General features: G+C 34.0%; 2 protein-coding genes across 2 annotated transcripts in view; one reads left to right on the top strand and one right to left on the bottom strand.

Moving 5' to 3' along the window:
• LOC129232166 (UDP-N-acetylhexosamine pyrophosphorylase-like) overlaps positions 1 to 13,351 on the bottom strand; it is a 105,423-nt gene extending 92,072 nt beyond the window's left edge. The window contains exons 1-2 of the mRNA XM_054866406.1: positions 13,252 to 13,351; positions 10,145 to 10,210 (exon numbers count right to left, since the gene is read on the bottom strand). Coding sequence (XP_054722381.1) covers positions 10,145 to 10,200 — 56 coding nt within the window. The 5' untranslated portion in view covers positions 10,201 to 10,210; positions 13,252 to 13,351. The remainder of the gene's footprint in view (positions 1 to 10,144; positions 10,211 to 13,251) is intronic.
• A 10,006-nt stretch (positions 13,352 to 23,357) lies between these two features.
• Positions 23,358 to 27,833, top strand: part of LOC129232164 (cyclin-dependent kinase 14-like) — a 62,440-nt gene continuing 57,964 nt past the window's right edge. The window contains exon 1 of the mRNA XM_054866405.1: positions 23,358 to 23,422. Coding sequence (XP_054722380.1) covers positions 23,358 to 23,422 — 65 coding nt within the window. The remainder of the gene's footprint in view (positions 23,423 to 27,833) is intronic.

Below are 27,833 nucleotides of genomic sequence, written 5' to 3'. Positions count from 1 at the left end.
AATTTGGCCACTGTTGGGGATATTTAGATAGTAAACTATTGAATCACATTAAAATTACCAGTAATGGAGAAATGGCATTAAATTGGAGTAAAAGGAAGTCATGTGATGCACACATCAGCTCGTTTTTTCTCTGTACTGTGGTGTAGTTTTTTACATTAGGAAAAAAAAGTTCACACACAACTTTTTGCTAAATATAGTAAAACCTCGATACAGCAGTATTTAGAAGACACAATACAGTCATAGGCGGCTCGTATGGAGGGGAACAAGGTGGGAAATTGCCCTCTCAGTTTGAAAAGTAAAGGAGCTTTGCCCCCTCATAATTCGGGGATAAAAATTAATGATGGATTGACAAGTGATTTTTTACAGGGTGGATTGATTTATTTCACGAAAAAAAAAAACTAAAATCAAAATTTTTGAAGCCATTTTCCATGTTTTCAGAGGACTTTTGATCAGCAATGGTTAAATCCAATAACATAGCCCAATTTTACAAAAAAAAAAAAAAAAAAAAAAAAGGCTTCAAGGTCACCGTCCCTTTTTTTCTTTCGACACCCCAATTTTTTGAGCACCAGCCCAAGGCCGACCAACCGCCTGTGAATAGTTATCCTTTTTGAGTAGCAATAGGGAAGTTGCAACCTATCAAATGTTCATATTTTGGCTATTGGATATTGTTAATTGACCCTCAAAACTAAAAAATTCACCATCGCCGAATTTTAAAACACCGTGGTTGATTTTTAATGAATTTTTAAAAATCCACGCGCAAAAGTGCGCGCTTCTGAAACGTCACGAGCCTACGTCACAGGGCGCGAATTGGCAGCCTTCCGCCGAAGATCCCTTGTTTTCGCTACGGACATTTTGAGCGCGCTGATATTTTTATTTTTTAGAAATTCAATAATCCTTTTGAACACACTATGGAGGCCGGATTCGTTAAAGCACAATCTAAATAATCTTCCTCAAGTAACACCAATGAGATATTCGAATATTTTCGAGAGGATGAGAGGTTTAATGTTCCAGAAACGCGAGGAGTTAAATGCGAGGAGAAAGCCTTTTACGTTTCGTCTTCGAAGTCGAATGCCTGACCTTCGTTTCTCCCCTATCGGAAGAGGGGATGACGTCACTTCCTATGCCATTTGACGTCACAAGAGCTTGAACTTTAAAAATTAATTTAAAAAAAACTACTTATCGTATCGCAAAAAATTTTTCACCTATGATGTTCATACATGTTACTCTATCCTATAAAAATAAAATTGAAAAATCGAAAACTTCCCTATTCTCAACCGGGAGGGGGGAGTAAATACCCAAAGGTTGGTTCGTATTATCAAAGGGGTAAAATGAGATTTTCTGAGGGGGATTTTTGATTCTGAGAAATGCGATTTTCTGAGCTATTAAAGGGGATTGTTAAAAAGACAGGCGATATACTTTTGATCCAAAAGACAATTTGTGGATGATTAGACATATTTAGGGCACAAAGAAAAAGTTTTATATCAAACCCTAACACCAGGAAAACTGCGTTCCCAGAAGGAGCATTGAACGTCATTGATTGCACAGTAGGAGATAGGAGTTCAGTTCAACATTCTGGACCTGCCATCAAAGATAATTTCTTATGACCAGAAGGGAGAAAAATGAGAGAATTTTCTTTGTTTTATCGATTGATATTTGAAACTGAATTATTGTTGCTAAGAAGTGGGAGATAATAAACCGTTCTTGGTAAAAACATCGTTTTACATAGCTTCAAAATTGCAAAGAATATCGTTCAATGGAATGGCGATTTGCATTTTATTGTATGTAAATTTATGAGAGACCTCAAAAATATTATTGTAACAGAAGGATCTGTCGTAGCATCAGATATTGCTATATCTAGGTTTTATTGTATAAAAAATAATTCTTCTAAAATGGGCATGGCTCTATTACAGAAGCAATGGCGGACGTTCTGCAGAGAAAAAATCTTAACAGCACATTTTAATTGAAAAAAGGATATGAATTAAAACAAATTTAAATATTTCCGAAGAGGATAAAGACGTTAATTGAACGAATTTATAAATAGGTAAATGATACAATTATTCTTATCATTGTTAAAAAAAAATGTAACTAATATTTTTGCTAGGGACAATCACGAGACTCTAAAAAATTTCGCCACAAATAGCACAGAATTCTATTCAGAATAGCACAGAATTATTTTTCCATTGTGTCAATTTCCATAGCAAAATCAAGTGCCCTCTATGCCATATGTAGCAATTTATTGAATTTCTCGCAAGTGCGTGGCGAATGGGGTTGTTTCCTTCAGTCAAAAGTAGTACTTTTTGTCACTGAAATTGATAGGATAAGCAAAAAAATAACATGGACTCAGAAAATACTTTCATTTTCACAACAGTTATTTTTTAATTTATTTTTTAAAATGTCCGATTCTTCAAACAAGGCGTGGTCTTGATGACGTCACAAATGATGCACAATGGCGCATCTTTCTACCGCATTTCCACGTTATGATAATCAAGAAGCGAATTACATTACAATTGCGCTCTACGCTTGCTATCAACCATATCGTTGCCAATACACGTGAGTAAAGATGCGAATTAAGTATTTTGATCCATGTATGGCAACACTGAATGGCATTTCATCATTTGTGATGTCATGCCATTGGTTGATGATGGGCAGAAGCGTTAAACGATGAAAGAGCACCGATTTAAGTAATTTTTAAAAAATATTAAACTTAAAGAAATTATTCAAAAAATGGTCATATTCTATGTTTTCAAGCATGCTCTTTCAGAAAAAAATACTTTTAGAATATCGGAAATGACCCCATTATCTTTAACGATTGCTGTTTTCACCTGTACATACAAGAGGAACCTGGCATACAAGAACATCTATCTCTCTACTCTAACCTTCATTTTCCATGCTTTGAATAACTTTTTGACTTTTTCTTCCTCCAAATCTGGAAAACATTCGCCTTTCATTGTTGTTGCAATTGATAGTTTCTTTGGCTTCCCTTTTAAATCGATAGTAATCCTTTGAACACTGCCAAAAACTTATCTCATCTTTTAAAAAAAAAGAGAAAAAAAGAAAATACTTTATTATGAGAACGCTACACGGACACTCTGAAACGCAGCGCGAATGAATGAAATTACGATGTAGCCCTAATAAAATGAAGACAATAGGGTCGTTTCCAAAATTTTAAAAGTATTTATTTCTGTGGTTGTATGGGTGAAAGTAATTAAAGGGATTAATAAGTGAGCACAAGGGTCCGTTAGTTATAAAAGAACGAATGAAAAGCAAACACCCCCCCCCCCCCAAAAAAAAAAGAAAAAAAATCAGTTTTTCTTCTCTACTTACAATGGGGTCTTTTCCAAAATTTTAAAAGTATTTTTTTCTGAAAGAGGATGCTTAAAAGCATAGGATCTGACCATTTTTTGAATAATTTCTTTAAGTTTAATATTTTTAAAAAATTACTTAAATCGGTGCTTTTTCATTGTTTAACGCGTCTGCCGATGACATCACAAATAATGAAATGCCATTCAGTGTTGCCATTCACAGGAACAAGTATTTAATTTGCATCTTTACTCGCGTGTATCGGCAACAATATGGTTGATAGCAAGTGTAGAGCGCAATTTTAATTCGCTGCTTGATTATCATAACTTGGAAACGCGATAGAAACATGCGCCAAAGAGCATCATTTGTGACGTCATCAAGACCACGCCTTGTTTGAAAAATCGGACATTTTAAAAAATTAATTAAAAAAGAACTGTTGGCATAATGAAAGTATTTTCTGGGTCTATGTTTTTTTTTTTTTTTTTTTCGCTTATTCTATTCATTTCAGTGACAAAAAGTACTACTTTTGTCTGAAGGAAACAACCCCATTAGGACAACGGGTACGTACGAAATTGCGTTCTGCAAACCTGCATCCAGTGTATAATTAATTTGAAGCAGATTTCACTTAATTCGCGAAACGGCGAAACGCTATAACGTTTGGCGTCTACAAAGCGGTTTCGTCGTCATTTGCTTTTTCTGAGAAGAGCTAAAAGTAAAGAGCGGAATTCATCCGTTTTCTATAAAAATAGGTGGTTATGGAGTCATGATGCATTTTTGTGTGAATTTAAGAAGGATCTTGTTTCAAATAATGTGATTTACTCTTGTATCCTGAGTGAGCAAAGCAGATTTCCCGAACCAAAGCGTTTGACAGATTCCGTGGCCTACGAGGATAACGCTAAATTTGCGTAGGCTACTTTTCCGTCTTCGCTCCTGTCAAGTGGAGGGGAGAAATCAGCACACTTTTCGCCCGCAGCACGCATTCCTGTTTTAGTATAGTTCAATGAAAGAGCTTAAAATCCGGTAAGATGGTGAACCACTAATGAATCAAGGACTTTTGTCCAGGGAGAAATAATCGCTTGATTTTAATTTTATTCAATTTGATAACTTAATAAAATCATACTGTTATTTTACTTTCTTCTATATCTAATATATAGAAGAAAGTATTGGATTCGTGCAAATTTTCGAATTTCGAATTTTGACGGATTCGAACGTTTTCAGGTGTGCTGAGTCCATTTCGACTATTTTTGGAAAATGTCTGTATGTCTGTGTATGTGTGCCCGTGAGTGTGTCACGTCTGTGTGTGACCAGTTTTTTGTGGCCGCTCTACAGCAAAAACTACCTCATGAAATCGAACAAAATTTGGTACACATATGTGCCCCTATGTGAACTTATGCCCATTGGTTTTTGGCGCAAATTCCTCCAAGGGGGGGTGGAGCAATGGGATGTTTTTTGAGTTACGCGTGTTTGCTATTCCTCAGGAAGTAACTGGCGGAATCAAACAAAATTTGGTCCATATGTTGCAATTAACAGGAACAGGTGCTGATTCAATTTTGGTGTCAATAACTCAAACGGGGGTTGAGTTATAGAACGTTTTTTGTCGTCAATTGTGACTGCTGTATCTCAAGAAATAATGAACGGAATGAAAGAAAAATTTATCGGCAAGTAGCCCTTAGTGGGTATAAGAGCTGATTTTATTTTGGTGTCAACAGCTAAAAAGGGGGTGGCGCATTCGCCCGTTCTTTTTTTCCATTGTGAGTTCCCTATCTCAAGAAGTAATGCTACGTTCTGGTTGAAATTTGGAATATATGTGAATCCATATTTAAACAGGCTTTAGTTCAATTTTGACGCCAATCGCTCCAAGAGATGTTGATTTTTTTTTTTTTTTTTTTTTTTTTGCGAATAAAAAAATAACTTTATTAATGCAACAATAAGAAAGATAAATCGTAATAGATTGTCATCTGCGTATTTCTCATGATTTTAATTGTATGGAAATGATCGGAAATATTATCTCAATGTTTTAAAATTTTTAAATGTTGCCATCTTATGTTTGTTAACAAATAAAATATTTGTAATTAATTTAAGCAAGGCTTTTAAAATAACTTTCAATTTTCGCTCTTTGCTTTGCTTTTGCAATAATTCAGACATTGGGATGGTGGTCAAGTTTTTGCATGTGTAATTTCGTTTTTGTTGGGAATATTGCTTCCTCGTCAAGCATGGGGAGGGATCAGAAAAAAAAAGAAAAATATAGAAGAAAGTTTCGTGATGGCCACAACATACTAGTTTTCCATTGTGAGTGCCCTATCTCAAGAAGTAATGCTACGTTCTGGTTGAAATTTGGAATATATGTGAATCCATATGTAAACAGGCTTTAGTTCAATTTTGACGCCAATCGCTCCAAGAGGTGTTGATTTTTTTTTTTTTTTTTTTTTTTTTTGCGAATAAAAAAATAACTTTATTAATGCAACAATAAGAAAGATAAATCGTAATAGATTGTCATCTGCGTATTTCTCGTGATTTTAATTGTATGGAAATGATCGGAAATATTATCTCAATGATTTAAAATTTTTAACTGTTGCCATCTTATGTTTGTTAACAAATAAAATATTTGTAATTAATTTAAGCAAGGCTTTTAAAATAACTTTCAATTTTCGCTCTTTGCTTTGCTTTTGCAATAATTCAGACATTGGGATGGTGGTCAAGTTTTTGCATGTGTAATTTCGTTTTTGTTGGGAATATTGCTTCCTCGTCAAGCATGGGGAGGGATCAGAAAAAAAAAAAGAAAAATATAGAAGAAAGTTTCGTGATAGCCACAACATACTTGTTTTTTTTTTTTTTTTTTTTTTTATTTTATTTTACCAAACTTTTATAAACGAGTGGAAATGACAAACTTTATTCTAACGACTCTTAACATAAAGCTTTACTGTGCGTCATATAATGCGAGAGATATTGCGAGCTATACGCATCGAGACCTGGTCGCCTGGGGGGTAAGCCCTGACCACTAAACCACGTGATACAGAGAGAAGATAACTTTTCTCCACCTCACCCCAACTGTTAGCGTAAAAAAGCGTGAAGAGCAATTAGCGCGAAAGAGCATGCTTAAAAACACAGGATCTGACCATTTTTTTTAAATAATTTGACTAACTTCACTATTTTTTGACAATTACTTTATTCGGTTCGCTTTCATTGTTTGCGCTTCTGCCGATGACATCACAAATGATGAAATGCCACTCACTGATACCATTCACAGAGAGCAATATTTAATTCGCTTCTTTAGTCACATGTACTGGCAATGATATGGTTGATAGCAAGCACAGAGCGCAATATTTAATTCGCTTCTTGACTATAGTCAGGGCCGGATCAAGGAGTCAGAGGCCTTTAGGCATTAGAAGTGATGGGGCCCCCTAGAGCCATCGCGAGGTCAGAAACCAGGAGCGAGGTTCTGTAGCGTCTAAATTTTTCACACCCAACGCGCAAGCACATATAATTTTATTGAATACAAACAAGAGCCCCCCCCCCCTTTTTTTTTGAAGAAAATATAATTTTTTTTTCTGTATTTGCAACTTCGATATTTCTCCGGGGCCCCTCAAGACCTCGTGGCCCCCTAGGCTACTGCCTACATTGCCTATTTGGTAATCCGGCCCTGACTATAGTAGCGTAGAGACGCGGTAGACAGATGCGCCAAAGTACATCATGTGTGACGTCATAAAGACCACACCTTATTTTCAAAATCGGACATTTAAAAAAAAATAATTAAAAATTGAGCGTTGGGAAAATGAAAGTTTTTCTCGCTCCTGTTTTTTTTTTTTTTTTTTTTGCTTATTCTATCAATTTCAATGACTAAAAGTAATACTTCTGACTGAAGGAAACATCCCCATTGTACATTCATTCAAGGAAATCAAGCAATAAATTCATCGGGTTTAAATACCTAATATATTTCGTCCGAAAGCAAAAATTTTCGAAAATTGTCTAAAAATAAATGATTTCCATATTTTAATTTTCTTTCACTATAGGTAACGTTCTAAAAAAGAAAAAGACTTTGTACTATGAAAAGTAAGAGCAGAACTATCAGCTGATGAGGATGAGGAAGATGGAGAAACTGAAAGGGATGAATTCTCAACTAATAAAGATGAGAAGCAGCAAAGGAAAAAAAACCTGAGCAGAGAAAAAGAAAGAAAAATACGAGTTTCAGCTGATAAGAAGATGAAGAGAAAGATGAGGCAGGAAGAGAGAAGAAGACAGAAGGGAAAGAGATAGATACTCAACCAAAAAAAGAAAAAGAGAGAAGGAAGAAGGAGGACGAAAATCAAAGAGGCGAAAAGAGAGAAGACAGAACAGAAAGAGACATCCTACTCCATCTAAAGAGAGAGCGGGGAGGGGGGGGGGTAGAAGAAAGACAAAAATCAAAAAGTCAGAAAGAAAGAAATACACAGAAGAGAAAGATAGATACTCAATCAAAAGAAGAGAGGGGGGTATGAGAGAAAAAACAAAGAGCAGACGGAGAGAAGACAAAAAAAAAAACAGCTACTCGATCAAAAGAATAGATGGGAGAAGAATGCGGACAAAAATCAAAGAGGCAAAAAGAGAGAAGAGAAACAGCCATCCTACTTCATCTAAAGAGAGAGGAGGGAGGAGAAGGAGGACAAAAATCAAAAACTCAGAAAGAAAGAAAAACAAAGAAGAGAAAGAAAGATACTCAATCAAAAGAAGAGGGGGGGGGTTGGAGAGAGTAAAACAAGAAGCAGACGGAGAGAAGACAGAAAAAAAGACAGCTACTCGATCAAAAGAATAGATGGGAGAAGAATGCGGACAAAAATCAAAGAGGCAAAAAGAGAGAAGAGAAACAGACATCCTACTTCATCTAAAGAGAGAGGAGGGAGGAGAAGGAGGACAAAAATCAAAAAGTCAGAAAGAAAGAAGTGAAAGAAAGATACTCAATAAAAAGAAGAGAGAGAGAGAAGTAGAAGTTTACAATACTTTTACAAATATTACAGTTTCGTGAATTAAATAAAAATGTTTTTTAGTATGTTTAAAACATTAATTCTTATGTTCCCTCGTACGTTCATTTCACGTTATCACCAAGGCAGTAGGCAAAAATTCTTTTTAGGTAATATTCCTCAATCCCTTCACCCTTTCAAAAAAAATTTCTACAAAATATAATGCTCTGATTGTTTCATGAAAGAACGACTAACATGCATGAGAGTCCTTTTAAACTAAATGGAAATCTTGCAATTGAAGAGTGCATAGAAGAATGGTGAAATGTTCTTTTTTACTTCATTTTACAAAAAAGGAAGTATTGTATTCCGAAAAAATTTTCACTAAAAAATCGGCCTTTATTTCCATTTTGCTCACCCCCGAATGAATGTTGAGTTTATTTTTCGACCCGACCACACGTGGATATAAGCCTAGGAACGTACAGACACCCGAAATATCCATTTTGACGATTCCCGAGTTAATTACAACGAGTTTTCTCGTGACGTCTGTATGTACGAATGTGTGTATGTGTGTATGTATGTCGCATAACTCAAGAACGGAATGTCCTAGAAAAGTGAAATTTTGTACTTAGACTCCTAGTGGGGTCTAGTTGTGCACCTTCCTTTTTGGTTGCATTCGGATGCTCCAAAGGGAGACTTTTGCCTCTTTTTGGGGGGAAACCATTGTTAATTTCGGTGTAAGCTCAAGTGGTGTTATAATTTGGTGGACACTTGGCGATATATCGCCAGTCTTTTGGTTGCCAAGTTTTCGCACCAACTTGGAGACATTTGGCGACTTTTTTTTTTAAATCTGGTTTCAATTTGGTCACTGTTGGTGATATTTAGAGAGTAAACTATTGAAACACATTAAAACTGCCAATAATGAGAAAATGACATTAAATTGGAATAAAAGGAAGTCATGTGATGCACACATCAGCTCGTTTTTACTTCCTTTTACAAAAAAGGAAGTATTGTATTCGCGAAAAAATTTTCACTCAAAAATCGACCTTAATTTCCATTTTTCTCACCCCCGAATGAATATTGATTTTTTTTTTCGACTCGACCACACGTGGATAAGTGCCTAAGAACGTATAAACACGCGAAATATCCATAATGACGATTCCCGAGTTAATTACAACGAGTTTTCTCGTGACGTCTGATGTACGTATGTATGTGTGTATGTGCGTATGTGTGTATGTGTGTATGTGTGAATGTATCTCGCATAACTCAAAAACGGTATGTCCTGGAGAGTTGAAATTTGGTACGTAAACTCCTAGTGGGGTCTAGTTGTGCACCTTCTCTTTTGGTTGCATTTTGATGTTCCTAAGGGGGTCTTTTGCCCCTTTTTGGGGGGAAATCATTGTTGATTTCGATGTTAACTCCAGTTGTGTTGCAATTTCTCGGACACTTGGCGATATATTGCCAGTCTTTTGGTCGCCAAGTTTTGTCGCCAGCTTGGCGACAAATTTGGCGATTTTCTTTATTTAATTCCGTTTCATTTTATCCACTGTTGTTGATATTTAGAGAGTAAACAATTGAATCACATTAAAAATGCCAATAATAGGGAAATGACATTAAATTGGAGTAAAAGGAAGTCATGTGATGCACACATCAGCTCGTTTTTTTCCCTAGTTGAGTAGACTATGGCAACATTGATTGTTTGTATGGTAGAATTTGTTGCTCTATTCAAACTGTTAAGAAAGGAGAAAAATCGCCCAAAAGTTGGCAACGCAATGAAGGCAGGCTGAGGTTTTGAACTTTCAAACGCATACTTGCCAACTTTTGGAAATGGCATCAGTAAAACTCTCTTGTGCACACCATTATCTCGTCTTTTATTTTAAAAAATCTTTACCAATAAACAAAAAACAACTTACACGTTTTCAAAATGCAAGTGAAGCTGCTGCGTGTGTGAAACTTTCTCGCTTGGCATCTGGTTTGTTCTATGGAGAGAAAAAAATATATCATCTTACAAAAAGAAGGCTAAAAACATTTTAAAGATGCGTCTGAAGTTTGTTTACTTAGCTCATTTTCACCCAAACGTGTTTCATAACAATATTAATATTCATTTATATAGGCCCATGTTTAAAAGGTACGGCGCCCTAGTCACAAACCCCTTCTGAAAGCCACATTTGCTTCGAAAAAGGGACTCAGTGTTAATGTTAAAAAATTTTGAATTGTTGAAACTCTTAAAACAGCTAAGTCAAAAAAAAAAAATAAATAAATAAATAAAATAAATAAATAAATAATAAAAAAAATATATGTTCTTCATCAAGAGCTTTTTCCAACTAAGTTTGTTTGAAGCAAATCCGCCTTTCAGTTCAGTATTTATATTTGCCTTAAATTTTCCTGTAGGCATTAATATTACGTTTGTTTGAAATGTTCAAAATTGAACAAAAAATTGTTCAAATCAAAAAGTGACCGACAGACATACCTTTTCCCCATCTCAAAACTACTTTCCAATTTTTAATCTTTCGATATTTACTTAATTATTATTATTTATTTATTTATTTATTTATTTACTTTTTTTGCACTGAGATATTTTTACGATGTATTAAACCACCTCTCATGTCTTTATTCTTTTTTTTTTTCCCTACTTTAACGGGAAAGTAGGCAAAAAATTAAGAAGGAAAGAAAAGTTTAAAAAATCAAAACACAAAAAGTGACCGAAAGACACACATTTTCCCTATCTCAAAACTACTTTCCAATTTCTTATTTTTCGATATTTACTTAATTATTATTATTATTATTATTATTATTATTATTATTTTACTTTTTTTGCACTGAGTTATTTTTACGATGCATTAAGCCACCTGTCATGTCTTTATTCATTTTTTTTCCTACTTAAACGGGAAATAAGGCAAAAAATGAAAAAGGAAAGAGTTCTTTTCATTCATTTACTTCATCATTTATTTCAATTTTTATTTATTTATTTATTTTTGCCCTCCAAGGAATAAAAAAAAACTTAACATGCATTCAGATTGCATTTTCCCACAATATTTGGTTTCATTTGCCAACGATGGAAATTAGTAATTAATTCTCTAATAGGATTTCTAATTAAATTTATTATTAATAGGATTTCTAAATTCTCTTCCTAATAGGATTAAAGATGTTAACTTTAAGCTATAGAACAGACGACGACATTTAGTTCACGAATTGAGACATTTCGTATTTAATTTTCAAATCTAAATGGATTATTTAGGAAAAAAAATTATAATTTTGTGGCACTCTCGCTTGCATTTGTTCGTAAAATACAAAGCGCAGCTAAATTCATACGAGAAGCAGTCTGGATATTTTTTTTCTTACTAATTAAAAGCGAAAACTTTATGAAATAAAATTCAAAATCTTCGTAAATTATTTTAATTATAAATGTATAATCAGTTTATAAACTGATTTGAGAAGAAAAGTTTAAAAATTAAATAACTTTTAAGAAATCTAGTTCTGGAAAACATCATATGTTGCTACACTTAAATGTAAAAAAAAAAAAAAAAAAACGTTTTCAGTCCAAAAAGGATATTTATTTATTTTAAGCAATGAAGATCGTTCATTGATTTCACATTTGCCGCGTGACGTTTCTCAATCAATTCGCTTTGCGATTGGTAGGTAGTGAGTCACATAATTCACAGAACTTAGGATCTTTGATGCGATACGTACGGTAAGTATGAATGATGATTCTTTGAATCACATCAAACTCAAGAATTTCTTACAGAAAAGATATTAAATAAAGTCATTTAGAACATCGTTTTCATTTCCAGTTTATCTGCGTTAAAATAAACACAAATATATATTTTTCAATATTGCAGTTTTCAACTTTTTTATTTTATAACTTTTCAATATTGCTCATTTCTTGCAAATATATTTTTTGATGACTGACTGCTTCATGTATTATGGTGTAACTGTTTAAAAAAAAGCGATTTTTGAGCGCTATTTGAATGAAAAATCTCTGAAATTATGTACTGAAATTTATGTGAATGTATAACATTTAAGAACTTGGAAGTAATTAACTATAATTATAGAACATAAAAATTAAAAAAAAAAGTTATAATAACAATAATGATGAATAAAAAATAATAATAAAAAATAAATTAAAAAAAAAACACGATGTTTTAAAACCAGGTTGCAATTTTTGATTGCAAAACTTTTAACTTGTCAGAAACATTTTACTTTTTTTCCATTAATTTATTTCTTACGCTATACTAGTTTGGCTGACTTAATGAAAGCTTTTATCCATTATATCTCAAAAGCTATACGAATATTTTACTCCGAATGCCTCACATAAAATATAAAGCATAAGACATGAATAAAACATCAGAATTAGGAATATTAAATCCGGTGAATCATTTGTGGAGGCAGAAATACATATACTTTAAGTACCGGATAAATTCTTTACAAAAGTACATTTGTTTCGAGCACGACAGTATTCCTAAATTTCTTTAATTAACTTAAAAATAAAGAAATGATCGCCAATACTGAACAATAATAAAGGATTATCTGACGATTTGTAAAAAAGGGTACTCATAGTAAAATATATGTTTTCTCAAGAAATTGAAATCTTTCTAAAAATAACTCACTAAACATGATTTCAAAATGGGATTTTTCAAGACAATTTCACAAACTCATACCTTTCAAAAAGAAGAAATACAGTTGTTCATTCAAACTCTAAAACGAAGTTTTCCAAATTTTACATAATATATACGAAACAAACCAAAATGAAGTCAAAATATGTTTGTTTACTTTATCCGATCAGAAATAAATGAAAAACTAGCCTGATAATATAAGTTAAGCAAGCCAAGAAAATATTCTACATTTTCAGAAACATTAAGTTACAGTGCATCACACCACAGATCTAACTTTGCTACTATAAATAAATACAAAATGAAATAAAAATAACAGAACCGAAATATAAACAAAAAAACATTTGGCGATTTAAACAATTTAATATGCAACAAAGTGCCTTTATGATTAGAGAAGTAGTTCTACTTACTTATAAGTATCCAATGCGTAGAATTTTTTTCCAAATAACAGCAGAATATCTTTAGAATGTTGCAAAAACTTCAGCAGATTCCAAAACACGACCAATTCTACGCCGCCATGTTATTAAAAGGATTAAAACCTGTACAAATAGCTTCGACATTGACCACTAGATGGCAGTACATTTCCGGTACGTAATCTGCGCCAACGAAGCAGCATTTTTTTTTTTTAATAGTTTGTTTTTTTAATCGTAAAAATAGTACGAAACATTTTACTACGTCTGCGGGCTCTTCAAATGTCATTCTGGACACTTGAAAACAGATGCTATAGTTTCATTCATAAGGCTTTTAACAGCTTCGTAAAATAATTTTTTTACCTTTTTTTTTCACTGCGCATCAATCAATAGTTAATTGCTACGTTGTTGCTTTAGCTGAAAAAAGCGGAAATGACAGAAATCGGAAGTTAGTTGAGCCAATATTTTTATACTTACCACTTGAACTCTTTGTATTTTCAGCTCAGGTTAAGGGGGAGGGAGAAACATATTTGTTTGAACTATGAAAATTAATTAATAATAATTAAAAATATTAATCTTGTGCATGCGCAATAAGATCGAAGTAAGAAGAAAAAATATTATAAACGTGAATATATTTTTATAATGTCTTCAAAATTCTTTTTTTTTTAATTTAAAATGTTTATTTTCTACTTGATTACATTTCTGTCAGATCAAAACCACGTAGGGGGGTGTTGCACCTAGGGCAGACTAGTTGTGGGAATCAACAAATAACGAGCTGGTTTGTCTTGTATTGTCAATATAAATTTTGTAATTGATATTCCAGGAACACCTTCAATGACCAGTGAGTTCTCAAAATAGCATCTTTCAAGAACACCCCCACCACATTTTTTCCCAACATAAGTTTTTATCTACAGTGTGATTCATTATTTTAATGATTCTCAGTCACCAACATGGTGAATTTTCTTTGCATTTAAGTTTTGAATGGTTTCTTAGCTGACCTGACTTATATAGCAGGGGTGTCCATCCCCCCCAAGTTCAATGGTGCAAATTCCCCCCACCCCCCAAAAAAGCTATTTTTAGCTTTCTTTTTTTTATTTGATTTTTTTTTAATTATTTTTATTAATTTATTTTTAAAATTTATTTATTTATTTATTTCTAAATTTATTTATTTATTTATTTATTTATTTTTAATTATTATTATTATTTTATTAAAAAGTTCTATACTACACCAATAACACACACACACACACAGCTGTTGATAAATAAATGAAATAAAATATGAATAGAATAAAGTAAAATAAAATAAATGATTCGATTTAAAAATAAATCAATAAATGAATTTAAATAAATAAATTTTAAAAAATTTAAAATCCCCTCCCCTCCCCCAAAAATTGATGGCGCAACTTGCGCCGTAATCCCTTTCCCCCCTGTGGGCACCCCTGTTATAGAGTGCGCTTGTGATAATATGAAGGCTGAGCTTCCTTTTTTAGGTTATTGGTCCTGAAATGCAAAATGCTATCTTCGCAGGGATATTGCAAAATCATCGCTATTCGCAACTATAATATTATTGCCAATGATAACTCTCCTTTTAAATGAATCGCCTCAAGAAGATGCCATTTTTCTGGTAGAAATGCCATCATGCATCTCAACTGCGAAGCAGTGCTCAAAGAAATCCAATGACAAAAATTGTATTGACTTCAAGATTCATATTTTTGCTACGAAATTTTATGTGTTGCATATTTTGTATGAAATTCACAATTCAGTGGCGCAGCGAAGGGGAGTTTGGATGGTGAAAACAACCCCCAGGGCCATTGGTTTTAACATAAACGCAAATTCTAATCCAGTAGTTTATGCATATGAATGGGCTGTTTTGATCAAAAAACCCCTTCAAAAAGTATTTTTGATCACCCCCCCCCCAGAAGGTATTTTTGATCCAAAGCACCCCCTCTAAGAAGATATTATTCCTCCCCCATCCCGAAAGTATTCTGGCTGCGCTAGATGCATTGTTTTTTAATTATTCATTTTAAACAAGAATATTAACAATAATTTTCATAGGTCCAAATGCTAATTCACCTTTAAAAAAAGTGATGCCTACCCTCCGGCCGGTAATGTGTTTTTTTTTTTGGGGGGGGGGGACCTTAGCCATTATTGCATTAAGCGAAATGCTCATAGGAGCCGTCCATAAATGGTGTCTCACCTTCTTATCAAAATTTTTGACCGCCCCCCCCCCCCACCTTTGTCACAAAGTCACCCGCTTTGCCCAATCCTCCCTCCTCCACCTTGTCACACGTCACGCTATTTTTCAAAAGCAAATTGTTAGGACAAAATGTTGATGTCACATTTCTTGTTTGCCCCCTCCCTCCCCCTTGTCATAAACTCTCTATTTCATGAACCCCCTCCCCCCCTCAAAGCATGACATCATTTAAAGACAACCTCATACGGGAAATTATTCGGGAAACAGGGATAAATAATTACTTTTCTTTGAAATGAGTCTGCTGAGTTCCCTTCATACTCAGTAGCGAAAATACTGCAATCTGCCCATACTGCTCTTTTCAATCACCTGCTAATCATAATATAAGGCGAAACGTTTGGAATACTAAATTTAACTCCTTGATTAATGATGTATGAAAGACGTCACACATTTTATGTGCCGTTGTAGATATAGGTGTCTTTAAGACGTCAATCATTTGTAGACTGACGTCACGGACTGGTCATTTATTTCATGTACCGTTGCAAACTCTTTTAATAGCTTCGAAACGTCATTGATGTCAAGGGGTTTAGTAATTCAACAAAGTTTATTGGTTTAATAAATTTCAGTTTCATCATTATTCATCATAATCTGGATCAAAGCCATTTTCTTTTACAGTAATTTTTCTCAACCACCAGTTAGGTAAACCGGCAGACAAACTTGACAGGTCCTCGGAGATTTTGACCTTCAATAATAAAAAAAAAAAAACTGTCTTAATTTCTTTAAATTTCTCTATATCAAAAGAATAATACGTAGTAAAGATTGGTAACACGTTTTGTTTTACGCCAGTACCATTATTTTAGAAAATGATGATGATGATGTCGTGTCTGTGATAATGTGCAATTATATGGCTTCGGAGCTGTCGTAGACTGCCCTTTGGAACTTCAACAGCCTTATCTGTATAGAGTAGGTCCACTGGGTCTTCTAAGCCGATGTTTAAAAGTTTGGCCTGGATTGCTGGACAACTGAAGATGTGTTGACGAGACGGTGGGATGTCATCTGGGCAATGAGGACAAAAGTTGGCGTAACTATATGCTGCCCGTCCGCAGAAATCCTCATCCCCTTTAAGTGATTTGTCTTAAGTCTGGTTATAGTATTCGATATAACTCTGTCACAGTTCAAATCCACAATTTCTTTTCGCTTGTTGACCGTTAGTCTTCGACCAGCAACAGCGTTGGCGTCACCGAGGGATTTAGGGAGTTAGATGGCTGAGGAGAATTATTACGGGATGCCTTTGCAAGCTCATCGGCCTTCTCGTTACCAAAAATATTTACATGAGCCGGAATCCGTTTTAGAAAATAAAATTCATAATTTTATTTTTTTTGAAGGTTGGTAGCCCTCTACTGTACTCGGATTTCTCATTTTTAGTTCTTGTGGAGCTTCTGTGGCTCAGTGGTGCAAGCGATGATTTGGTGTACTTGGAGGGGATGGGTTCGACTCCTGGCCTCGCTCCGAATAAACGTTTCCTTATCTGATGTGTGTTGGAAATGTTTAACATGCAGGGAAAGGCTCTATTGTGACAAGGCTGAACTGGATCCGGTTACTTAACTGTTTTACTGATAAGATTGTCGTTTCAGAGAAATGAAGAAACGAAAAAGTGGTCAACAATGAAAGCTATCTACTGGAGTTTAGGGTTCATCCTCTGGAGTTAAGGTTACTATTTCAACCATGAAAATATCACCAAACAGGCAATGACTTCATTCAAATGTAGAAGCAATTTTCACCCGTCATACCTTGACGTGTGATTTTCTAGTGATATTATAAACGCAGTCATTATACAAAGCTTGAGAGGCAACTCTTAATGTATATAATACGTCTTTTTTTTAACACGCTTTTATTAGCTTCACCTGTATGTATGTATGTATATAATGTATGTATGTATCTTGTAACGGAATCTTGCAGCTCAAATTTCGCCCACTTCCTGCGATCGGATTCTTTTGAAATTTGGCACGCGACCTCAGACCCGATGACAATGCAATATTCTATAATCAAATTAATTAATTAACTCTTTTAATTGTTAGTTTCCTCCAATTTTAATCAATATTTTGGCATAAATCCAACAATGTGATAAAGGAAAAATTTTAAAAAATACATTAAAAAATGCTCGCAAAAATTATTTAAAAATATCTACAGAAAACTTTAATTTTTCTGCATCAGACAAAATTTGTTCCAATGTTCCAAGGTAATTAGAACATGAAATATAATTGTTTTTAACTAATTTCATGTGTCAAAATTTAGGTGAGCCTTCAATTGGAAATTCATTGCTGATCAGATCATTGTTGAACAAAACTTTTATTCAAATGCATCTGAAATTTCCAAAGTAATATAAATATGACATACATCGATGACTCACAGTAGCTTCCCATTGGGGTGCCCTTGTCCTTGTCTAAACTTTAAGATATTTCCTTGCACTCGTTTTATAAATAACTTCATCGCCTGATAATTCTCCAACATAAGACTAAAAAACAGAAAAATAAAATAATAGTTTAAAAAACTAAAAAAAACACGCTTTCGTAGCAAAATGAACTAAAAAGTGAAAAATAATCTTTGGATGATAGTAGTTGACCAATCATTAAATTTTAATGTAATACAAAAAAGCGTGGGGGGCTTCTTATCAGTTGTCTTGAATTTTTTCCATTTGTTGTCCAAGCAAAACTGTAAATAGACAGCACCCCACGCTTTTTTGTATTACATTAAAATGAAAGTGATTGGTCAACTACTATCATCAAAAGATTATTTTTCACTTTTTAGTTCATTTTGCTACGAAAGCGTGCTTTTTCCTTTATTTTTATAACTAGAGTGAATTTTGTGATAATTTTTCATGATGTTTCTGCGAATTTTCTCAGAGATTTATTCTTTTTTGACGAATAAAATAATTCTAGAAAAAACTTATTTGTCTTGATATTTAAATATTGTTGTAAGTAAATGATAGTAAAAATGTCACAAGTAACTTATGTAGCAGTTTCTGAATGTCTCGCGAAGTTTTCTGCGAAGTGAAAAAAAAGAGAATAACTATTTTGTAAATTTTTTCCAGAAACTTTTACCGGTCTGTGGGCCAAAAAGGGATGAAACACGCTGCTTTGCAAGATCTATCCTGATAGGAGCCTACGTAATAATCTCTATTTCTTCTCGAAGAGTAAAGAGAAGGTTCTTCGTATTTCGTTCACCTTGAGAGAACTTCATTTCTTTAAAAAAAGAAAATGATGATTGTTTTCTCCCGCTTCTGGAACCCATAAACCGGCCGTTAAAAATATAAACTGTGGATTTTATATCTTCCATTCCGTAAGGAAGTTTCGAGTTACCTAATGAATTACGTAGTTGAATGAAGCCCTTTGATTTGCCCTGTGATTTTGGAGAACCCATCTCCCTCCCCCCCCCCAAAAAAAAAAAAAAAAAAATCTCAACCCTCTTTCCTTTTTTTTATTTTTCCGCTCTCTTTTTTTGTATCTCCTTTTAAAAATATTTTTAATGTATTCATTTATTTATTTTTCAATGTTTACGCATTATTGCAATTTTTATTATTATTATTATTATTTATTTATTTTTATTTATTTATTTATTTATTTATTTATTTTTTTTTTTTTTTGAATAGTTCTGTGCTACGCCAAAGACATACCACATACACACACACGCGTGCACTCACACAAACTAAATAAATAAATGAAATAAAATACAAACAGACTAACTAAAATAAAATAAAATAAATTACTCAAAGTAAAAATGTAAAAAATTTTTTAAAAATCTCCCCTCCCCCTCCAAAAAAAAATTTGATGGCACCAACTTGAATCATAATCCCCCCCCCCGTGGGCACCTCTACCTGAGATCGTTATAAAACCTGCAACCTCAGAACCTCAGCGATAGCAATTACAACCAGGGCCCGACTAAAGTCAGATGGGGCCCCGAAGCAGACATTGTTTTTGGAGCCCTCTTCCCCAAAGATTGCTCTCGCTCTGTATTCGATCTGTAAACTTTGTTTCAGTAAACTACTATGAGCAGAAGTAGAAGGAAGAAAAATAAAACAACGTAAGCCACGATTACAAAGAACTCCTATTTCAATGTAAAACAAGAAGTTCTGTCTAGAACTAAACGAGCCTACTTTCCCATATACCCATACTACTTTCTAGTACCTGAACAATATTCTCAAAACCAGCTAAAACCGCAAATTGTTTCAAAAATATTTTTTAAATATTTTAAACTGATTTCTAGGAATAAAATATTCCTCACTTATCTTTAAAAAAAACAGCACCTTTTAAACAAAGCAGCTAATACACTTTTTTCCATTAAAAAAATTCTTTAACAGCTTTCGAAACGAAAAAATAATAATTAAAATTAATAAGCTTAATAAAATAAATACATCATATTTAAAAAAAATCGTTTCTTTTTTCCCCTGTTGCCAAAAATAATTTTTAAATGAATTAATGCAATTACCAAAATAAAAAAAAACAATAAAATGTCAACTTAAAGAAATAATTTTCATTGTCAAAAAAAAAAAAAAAAAAAAAAATCGTCTGCTCATATCTTTATGTAGAAGCATAAATGATTTCGAGTTTATCCGCCGAAAACTGAATACATAAATTAAAACTTTAGCGTGAAAATAAAAACAAGTCATATCAACAATAATTATTTCACAATCAAAACCATAGCTGCGGAGTCGGAGTCAGAGTCAATCTCATTTTGGGGTAAAGGAGTCGGAGTCGAATATCTAAGAATCGGAGTCAGTCATTTGTCCTCCGTGTATAAATTTTTGCCAAAGCTACGAAGTCAGAGTCGAAGTCGGGGAGTCGGAGTCCGATTAATTATCGGGCACAGGAGTCGAGTCGGAGTCAGGTGCCCCTAAATTGTCGGAGTCTGGAGTTTGTTGTCCAGAGATGTTTCCAACAAAATTTGTTTGAAGTAAATCCGCCTTCAAGTACGGAATCTACATTGACTTTCAGCTTCCCCGTAGGCGCTAATGTTAAGGGATTTGAACTGTTCAAAATTGAACGGAAAATTGTTCAAATCAAAACGATATTTTGTATATACAAGTTTTTCATCAAAAGTTTTTTCCTACAAAGTTTGCTTGAAGCAAATTCGCCTCACAGTTCGGAATTGCCTTGAATTTCCCCGTAGGCGCTAATGTTAAGTCTTTTTGAATTGTTCAAAATTGAACAAAAAATAGTTCAAATCAAAAAGTGAAATATGGGAATGAGGTGTACTCGCCGAGATCTTTCGAACAAAAAAAAGTTTGTTCAAATCGGACTATTCATTCAAAAGTTATTAGGGGGGGGGGGGGACAGACAGACAGACCGACAGACAGACATTTTTCCCCATCTCAATACCCTACTTTCCAATTTTTAATTTTTCAATCTTTATTTAATTATTTTACTTATTTTTGATTTTTTTTGTTTTTCGCGATATTTTTCAGATGCATTTACCCTTCTTTCATGCTTTTTTCTTCTTTTTCTGACTTTTACTGGGAAAGTAGGCTAAAAAAGTGGGCTTTTGGATGAAAAGACACCTGACAAAATACAAAAATATAGATGCGGATGTCGAAAAAAATAATCCGTATTCTGCTTTTGTAGGATGTCTTTGTATCCATAAGTTCACTTCTTTTGCATTGACGAAGGGGTTCCTTGCAACCTAGAAACACGTGTATGCAGTTTCCTGTAAAAATTCTGCCTTACGTTGTTTTCTTTCTCTTTTACTTTTCAAGCAAAAAAGGTAATAATTCAATTCTTATGGGCAAAGGATTTATCTCTTTTTTTGGGAGGGGGAGGGGAGGTCACTTAGTTAATCTTAATTACGCACATACATGATTAAAAATAAAATCGCTTTTCAGAAAATATTTATTTGTAACTTGTTACTTACTTAGCGATGGCGTAGACTGATTCATAAATTAAGAATTGCTTAATTGAACGTCTTCCATTCACACACACACACACATTGCCGGCTTATTTATTTCAGCGTGTGAAGTGTAAACTCTCTCTAATAAAATTTTTACTTTGAAAAATCTATATTTTCCAGGATTGCTTTTTTCTAGATTATTAAATATCATTTTTTCTTCGATTTCGATTTAAAAAATACTTTTTTTCTTTCAAATTGTTTTGTACAGTTTTTGGGGTACAGTTTAGTAGTTTTGGGGTATTCCCTTCAAATGGGGTCCCGAAACAGCGGCCCTGTTTGCCCTTGCGATAAAAAAGGGGTCGTGTTGTTTAGGATAACGATTTTTTAAGTAAAGGCATACACTATTTTTTCTTCACATCTAAGTACAGTACACAAAATGGAAGTCCAAAAGCAAGGAACCAATTTAGACCAGGCCAATCACTGACGAGGGATCAAGGGGTTAACTGACACCCCCCCCCCAGCTGAGGGAATTTTTCTTTACATGTAAATGACAGGGCTTGATCCCTGAATAGGCCCAAATGAGCCGTAGCATAGCCGACACCCACTTTTTATGACCCACTGACCCCCAAATGGCGAAAATTGCTTCAGCCAACTGTTAGGTTTGACTAGTGGCGTTCACCGGGGGGGGGGGGAGACACCTGTTGGCCTGGGCCCGAGCCAGAAGGGGCCCGATAATGACTGGTGAAACATATATAGGAATGTAGGGAAAACAACATGGAGGGAGGGGCGTAAAAATCACTTGTGACGGACCCCGTGAACGCCCCTGGGTTTGACTCCGGGGGGGGGGGGCAAGATAGCGTTTGGCTTAGGATCCCCCAATATCTTAATCGGACTCTGGTAAATGAGCGTGGGTTTTTTTTCGTATAAATTACATTGAGTGTAAATTATTCGTATACCCTTAGACCCCTCTGGAAAAATCGACGTGACGGTCCTTCTGCTGTAGATATCCTTCTTTCGGCTACCAAACAACCGACATATTAACTATCCGAAAGCGTTCCAATGAACAAATTTAACTGCATTCCATATTCTGCTAAGCTGACTGCCTTGTTCAACTATGTTCCACGCTAATTAATTCCAAAAAAAAAATGAAACGACAGATTTGTTCATGACAGTCAAAATACATGATTGAATGAATATCATGAAAATACACCAGGAAATAAAACTGTTTGTTTTAGCTTTCAATCTAATGAAAGTAGTTGGTGTTACGACACACTGACCACACCACACCAGGGGTGCCCATCCCCCCCTCCCAAGTTTAATGGCGCAACACCCCCCTTTTTCTCATTCCCTACGTCTTTCACCTTTTTTTTTACTTTTTAGCTCTCTTCTTTATTTTATTTATTTTTTAAAAATATTATTTATTTGTTTATTTTTAATTATTATTTTTACTTGTAACTATTCTTTTTTTATTCAAAAAGTTCTGTGCTACGCCACAATGACATACACACACACACACACACATACACACACAAACTAAATAAATAAATGAAATAAACTATAAACAAAATAAAATAAATAATTATAATTTAAAACAACTAAATAAATAAATAATTATAATTTAAAACAACTAAATAAATAAATTTTAATAAGTGAATAAATAATTATAATTTAAAACAATTAAATAAATAAATTTTAATAAATAAATAAATAAATAATTAAAAAAATCCCCCCTAAATTGTTGATGGCGCAACTTGCGCCATGATCCCCCCCCCCCCCCTGTGGGCACCCTTGCACAACACACGTGTTTATTTACTAATTCCACGCTCAGAAATCTTTTCACAACATCACGCTTCCGTTGTTGCTGGCTATCATGCATCGTTTACATTGCCGACAGCAACAGCAACGAAAATCTATATAATGATTATTTGAAAAAAAAAAAAAATCTTCCTCCCAGAGGAAAAACAACGCTTTCTTCATTATGGCGTTTACCAACAAATCGGAAGCGAGCGGTGAGGTTGATTTATATATTTAGAAGATGGTAAGAGGGGGAGTGGAGAGGATGAACATGAACCATCATCGGCAGAGAGGTTCTGGAGCTGTGTAGAAGTGGCCTTGATTTAATGATCCGAATCTCAAAAGGAAAAAGTGAGAACCGGTCTGCGATTGAGCTCACGGGGTCATCTGTTGTTCTGACTCCTGGAATAGCCTCTTTTTGGAAGGATTCCTTTTCGGTGACCCCCGGCCAAAAGGAAACCCGCTTTCACCAAGCGCAAGCTATTACTTTCCTAGGTACATGATGTTCTGTTATATAATCTGGAGTTTAAATATTTAGGCGACCGATTGATTGTTAATTGAAGGATTCCTTAAACGCGTAATCGTGTACGAACTTATCCGAATCTTATTGACTGCCGTTTTTATCATTTTTCTAATGCAATCAACTAGAGGGGAATGTGGTGTCATTTCCGAAATTTTAAAAGTATTTTTTTCTGAAAGAGCATGCTTAAAGACATAGGATTTGATCATTTTTTAAATAATTCGTCAAAGTTTACTAGTTTTAAAAAATTATTTAAATCGGTGCGCAGACTCATTTTTATTTTTTACGCTTCTGCGCATGACATCGCAAATGATGAACTACCGTTCACTGTTGCCATTAGAGCTGAGCGTAATATTTAATTCGCTTCTTTACTCACATGTATGGCGATGATATGGTTGATAGCAAGCGTAGAGCGTAATATTTAATTTGCTTCTGAATTAAATATTACGCGTGGTAACGCGGTAGACAGCAAGCGTAAGTATTCAGCGCGCAAGTGGAATCCGCGTCTAAGTTCATCGTTTGTAACGTTATAAAGATCAATCATTGTTTGAAAAATCGGACATTTTAAAAAAAATTAGTTTAAAAATTACTGTTGGGAAAATAAAAGTATTTTCTGGGCACATGTTTTTTTTTTTTTTTTTTTGAGCAATCACGATTGCTTATTGTTCTCACATGACTGTTTTGATGTGCTATCATTTTATTTTCCCACCGCCACCCTCCGCACCATCACCGTCGACCGGCTCCTCACGATGCTGCTCCTATAGCGAAAGCCGTCTCCAGGTTGCATCCATGTCCTACACACTCGCGCATACATACACGCACGTACACACACACATACACATACATAAGCCTACACACATACACACACACACGCATACATACAGACACATACAAACACGCCTACACACAACTACCAACACACACTCATGCCTGCACACAGACACAAACACATATGCCTACACACACATACACATTCCCCCCACACACACAAACACTCATACACACAACTACCCACACACTCATACCTGCACGCAGACACAAACACATGCCTACACGTACACATACCCGCCTACGCACAAACACACATACCCCCCACACACACATAAACACACACGCTCGTGATTGCGAAAAACATAATTTGAATTCAAGATGTCAAAGTTAAAATTATTTTTATTTATTTATTTATTTATTTATTTAGTGCTCATTCTATCAATTTCAATGACTAAAAGTAGTACTTTTGACTAAAGGAAACAACCCTACTGTCATAACGTGGGACCAGGGCCGCCGATAACCAAGATGAGCCCCTTGTCAGTTTGATCGTCGGGTCTGCCTCCCGCCATAAAATTTGTCAAATTCGTACAACTCTGATTCCGAGATGGGCTCCTAGTTTCCGACTAGGGTTGACATGGCCTCTCGTCGGCCCTGCGTGGGACATTCCAAAAAACCAAATTGGCGAAATAATTTCCGACCGATGAAATTGATGTTTTTTTTTTCTTTTCCGTTCCTCCTCATGCTTTTAAGTTTGCATTTTAACTTTTCAATGGAACTTTTATTGCTTTTTAATGACTTTATGTACTCATTTTAGGGGATTATTTTACTTTTTAGTTACTAAAAGCATTTTTAACCCCTTCAGCCGGAATTATGAAATCTTTGACAAAAATGTTGATATTTGGTACACAGTGTACTATGGTAAAGGGTATCTTATCGACAAAATTTTGAGTTTGTAGGAGAAAAATTAAAAGAGTTATGGCACGTCCAGCATTCCAAACTTATATTTTTGAAATCAATATTTCATGTACAAAAACCATAAAATACCAAACAAACTTCATTATAAAATACTCTACAATTATAAAACATAATATAAGCGTTTGAAACGATTAATTAAAAATTATATATTTTTTAAAAAATCAGGAAAAAAACCTCGCTTTTCAGATGAAAATCCATGGTTGGAAAAATGAGCCACTCTCTATCTCTCAATCCTTATATGTCAGTGTTGTCAATCCCAAAACGAAAAATTATTTCACAGATTATAATAAGCAGAATGTAAAGAATCAACTACAAAAAAATCAACTAATTAAGTCAATTATTAAATGATTAGCAGCTGTTTAAAATGTATGTCCGGTATACCGGACACCAGGTCTGAAGGGGTTAAAAAAAACTTTTTAAATCCCAAATTCAAAATATATCGCATCCCATAAATCTTTTCGAAGTATTGATTTTGCAAATTTTATTTATTTATTTATTTTTTTTATTTATTTATTTATTTATTTATTTATTTTTGTGGTAAAAGGATAAATTTCAGCAAAAAAAAAAATTGTACTCATTTATAAACCACGAAATCCTACAAAGCTCGGATAAGGCAAGGGTAAAAAATTCGGTTCATTTTTATTAAAGGCTATTTCTCGGTTCTGATTTTCAATTGTTGCAAAAACAATGAAAAATAATAGAAGTAATTATGAGGTTAAGTTTGTTAATTTAGTTGACAAACGAATTTCGAGGCTGAATTTGAAAAAGTATAAATATTTGAAACGTTTCAAGTATAAGTTTTCGAAACTTTCTTTGATTCAAGAGAAGTCATCACTTTAAAAGCGTTTTTGAAAAACGTTTTTCACTATTTACTTGTCCAAAATTGTTTTTGAATTCCAGCATATAAATCTGAAGTATTTAGAGAAGATTATTGGTAAATTTTAGCTTAACTCTCTTGATAAACTAAAACGAAAGTAAATGCTTTTTTTTTAACTTAAAATTCTCCAAAAATATTTAAAAATGGTCAATTTTCAAATATTTTTGTGAAAATTAAAATTTTTGCTCTTATTCCGTTCAAATGCTTCCTTTTAACTTTTTTTTTTAGATATCTTTAAAATTATTTACACTCGTTACAGATTTTAGTTCGCACATAAACCGTGAAGTTTCGCGAGCTTAACTAAAAATTTAATTTTTATGGTTTTTTTTTTTTTTTTTTGCCCATAGCAATATTTTTTCTTTTGTAGTCCAGTTATTATTGTTTTTTAATGAATGTACACATTGCAGCTCTTTGTTTGAAATGTATTCATATTGTAACATATTAGCAGCCCAGAAGCCACCACAAGGAAAGGAGGTGGCAGCATTTCGTGTCCCATTTTGTCCTTACCATTCACTCAGTCACGTCATTTACACATTTACAATTACTATATATCCGACTCCGACTCTAACTCCTAAATTTTGAAACGTCCGACTCCGACTCCGACTTTCTTCTTCTTTTTTTTTTTTTTTAAATCAATTTTTTTCCCTCATGGGAAGGGAAAAAACCCTAAACCATGATCGAAATATTGGTTATTTTTTATGAAATTTTGGCGTCGCGTTTTATTGCAAATCTAAGATTCATACAACGTTGGAAATTCAATTTGAAAATCAAATTTTCCAATAGTTCGATTTTCAAAGCGACATTTCAGAGTCGAAGTCGGGGAGTCGGAGTCCGATTAATTGTCGGGCACAGGAGTCGGAGTCGGTGTCAGGTGCCTCTAAATTATCGGAGTCGGAGTCTGGAGTTTGGCGTCAAGAGCTATTTCCAACAAAATTTGTTTGAAATAAATCCGCCTTCAAGTAAGGAATCTACATTGACTTTCAGTTTCAACGTAGGCGCTAATGTTAAGTTTTTTTGAACTGTTCAAAATTGAACAAAAAATAGTTTAAATCAAAAAGTGAAATATGGGGATGAGGTGTCCTCGCCGAGATCTTTCGAACAAAAGAAAAGTTTGTTCGAATCGGACTATTCATTCAAAAGTTATTAGGGGCGGGGGACAGACCGACGGACCGACAGACAGATCGACAGACATTTTTCCCCATCTCAATACCCTACTCTTCAATTTTTAATTTTTCGATATTTATTTAATTATTTTATTCATTTTTGATTTTTTTTTTTTTTTTCGCGACATTATTAAGATGCATTAAGCTTCTTTCATGCTTTTTTCTTCTTTTTTCTGACTTTTACTGGGAAAGTAGGCTAAAAATTGAGCGAAGAAGAATTATAGGAATAATAAAAGCTATTTGTACAAAGCTGTATGCCACCGCATTTTCTGCAAAATTTGCTCCTGGCGTACATGTATCCCGTATCTCCCCGCAATACAAGTACAGCGCCCAATTTTCGTTGAAATTTTATGTATAAAATATAATTTCAGATTTTTTGGAGAATTTTTCCACAGTTAAAGTAGGGGAACA

The sequence above is a fragment of the Uloborus diversus genome, unplaced genomic scaffold, assembly GCF_026930045.1.
Source record: "Uloborus diversus isolate 005 unplaced genomic scaffold, Udiv.v.3.1 scaffold_11, whole genome shotgun sequence".
Classification (NCBI taxonomy): Eukaryota; Metazoa; Arthropoda; class Arachnida; order Araneae; family Uloboridae; genus Uloborus; species Uloborus diversus.
This window is presented reverse-complemented; position numbering and strand designations above follow the sequence as displayed.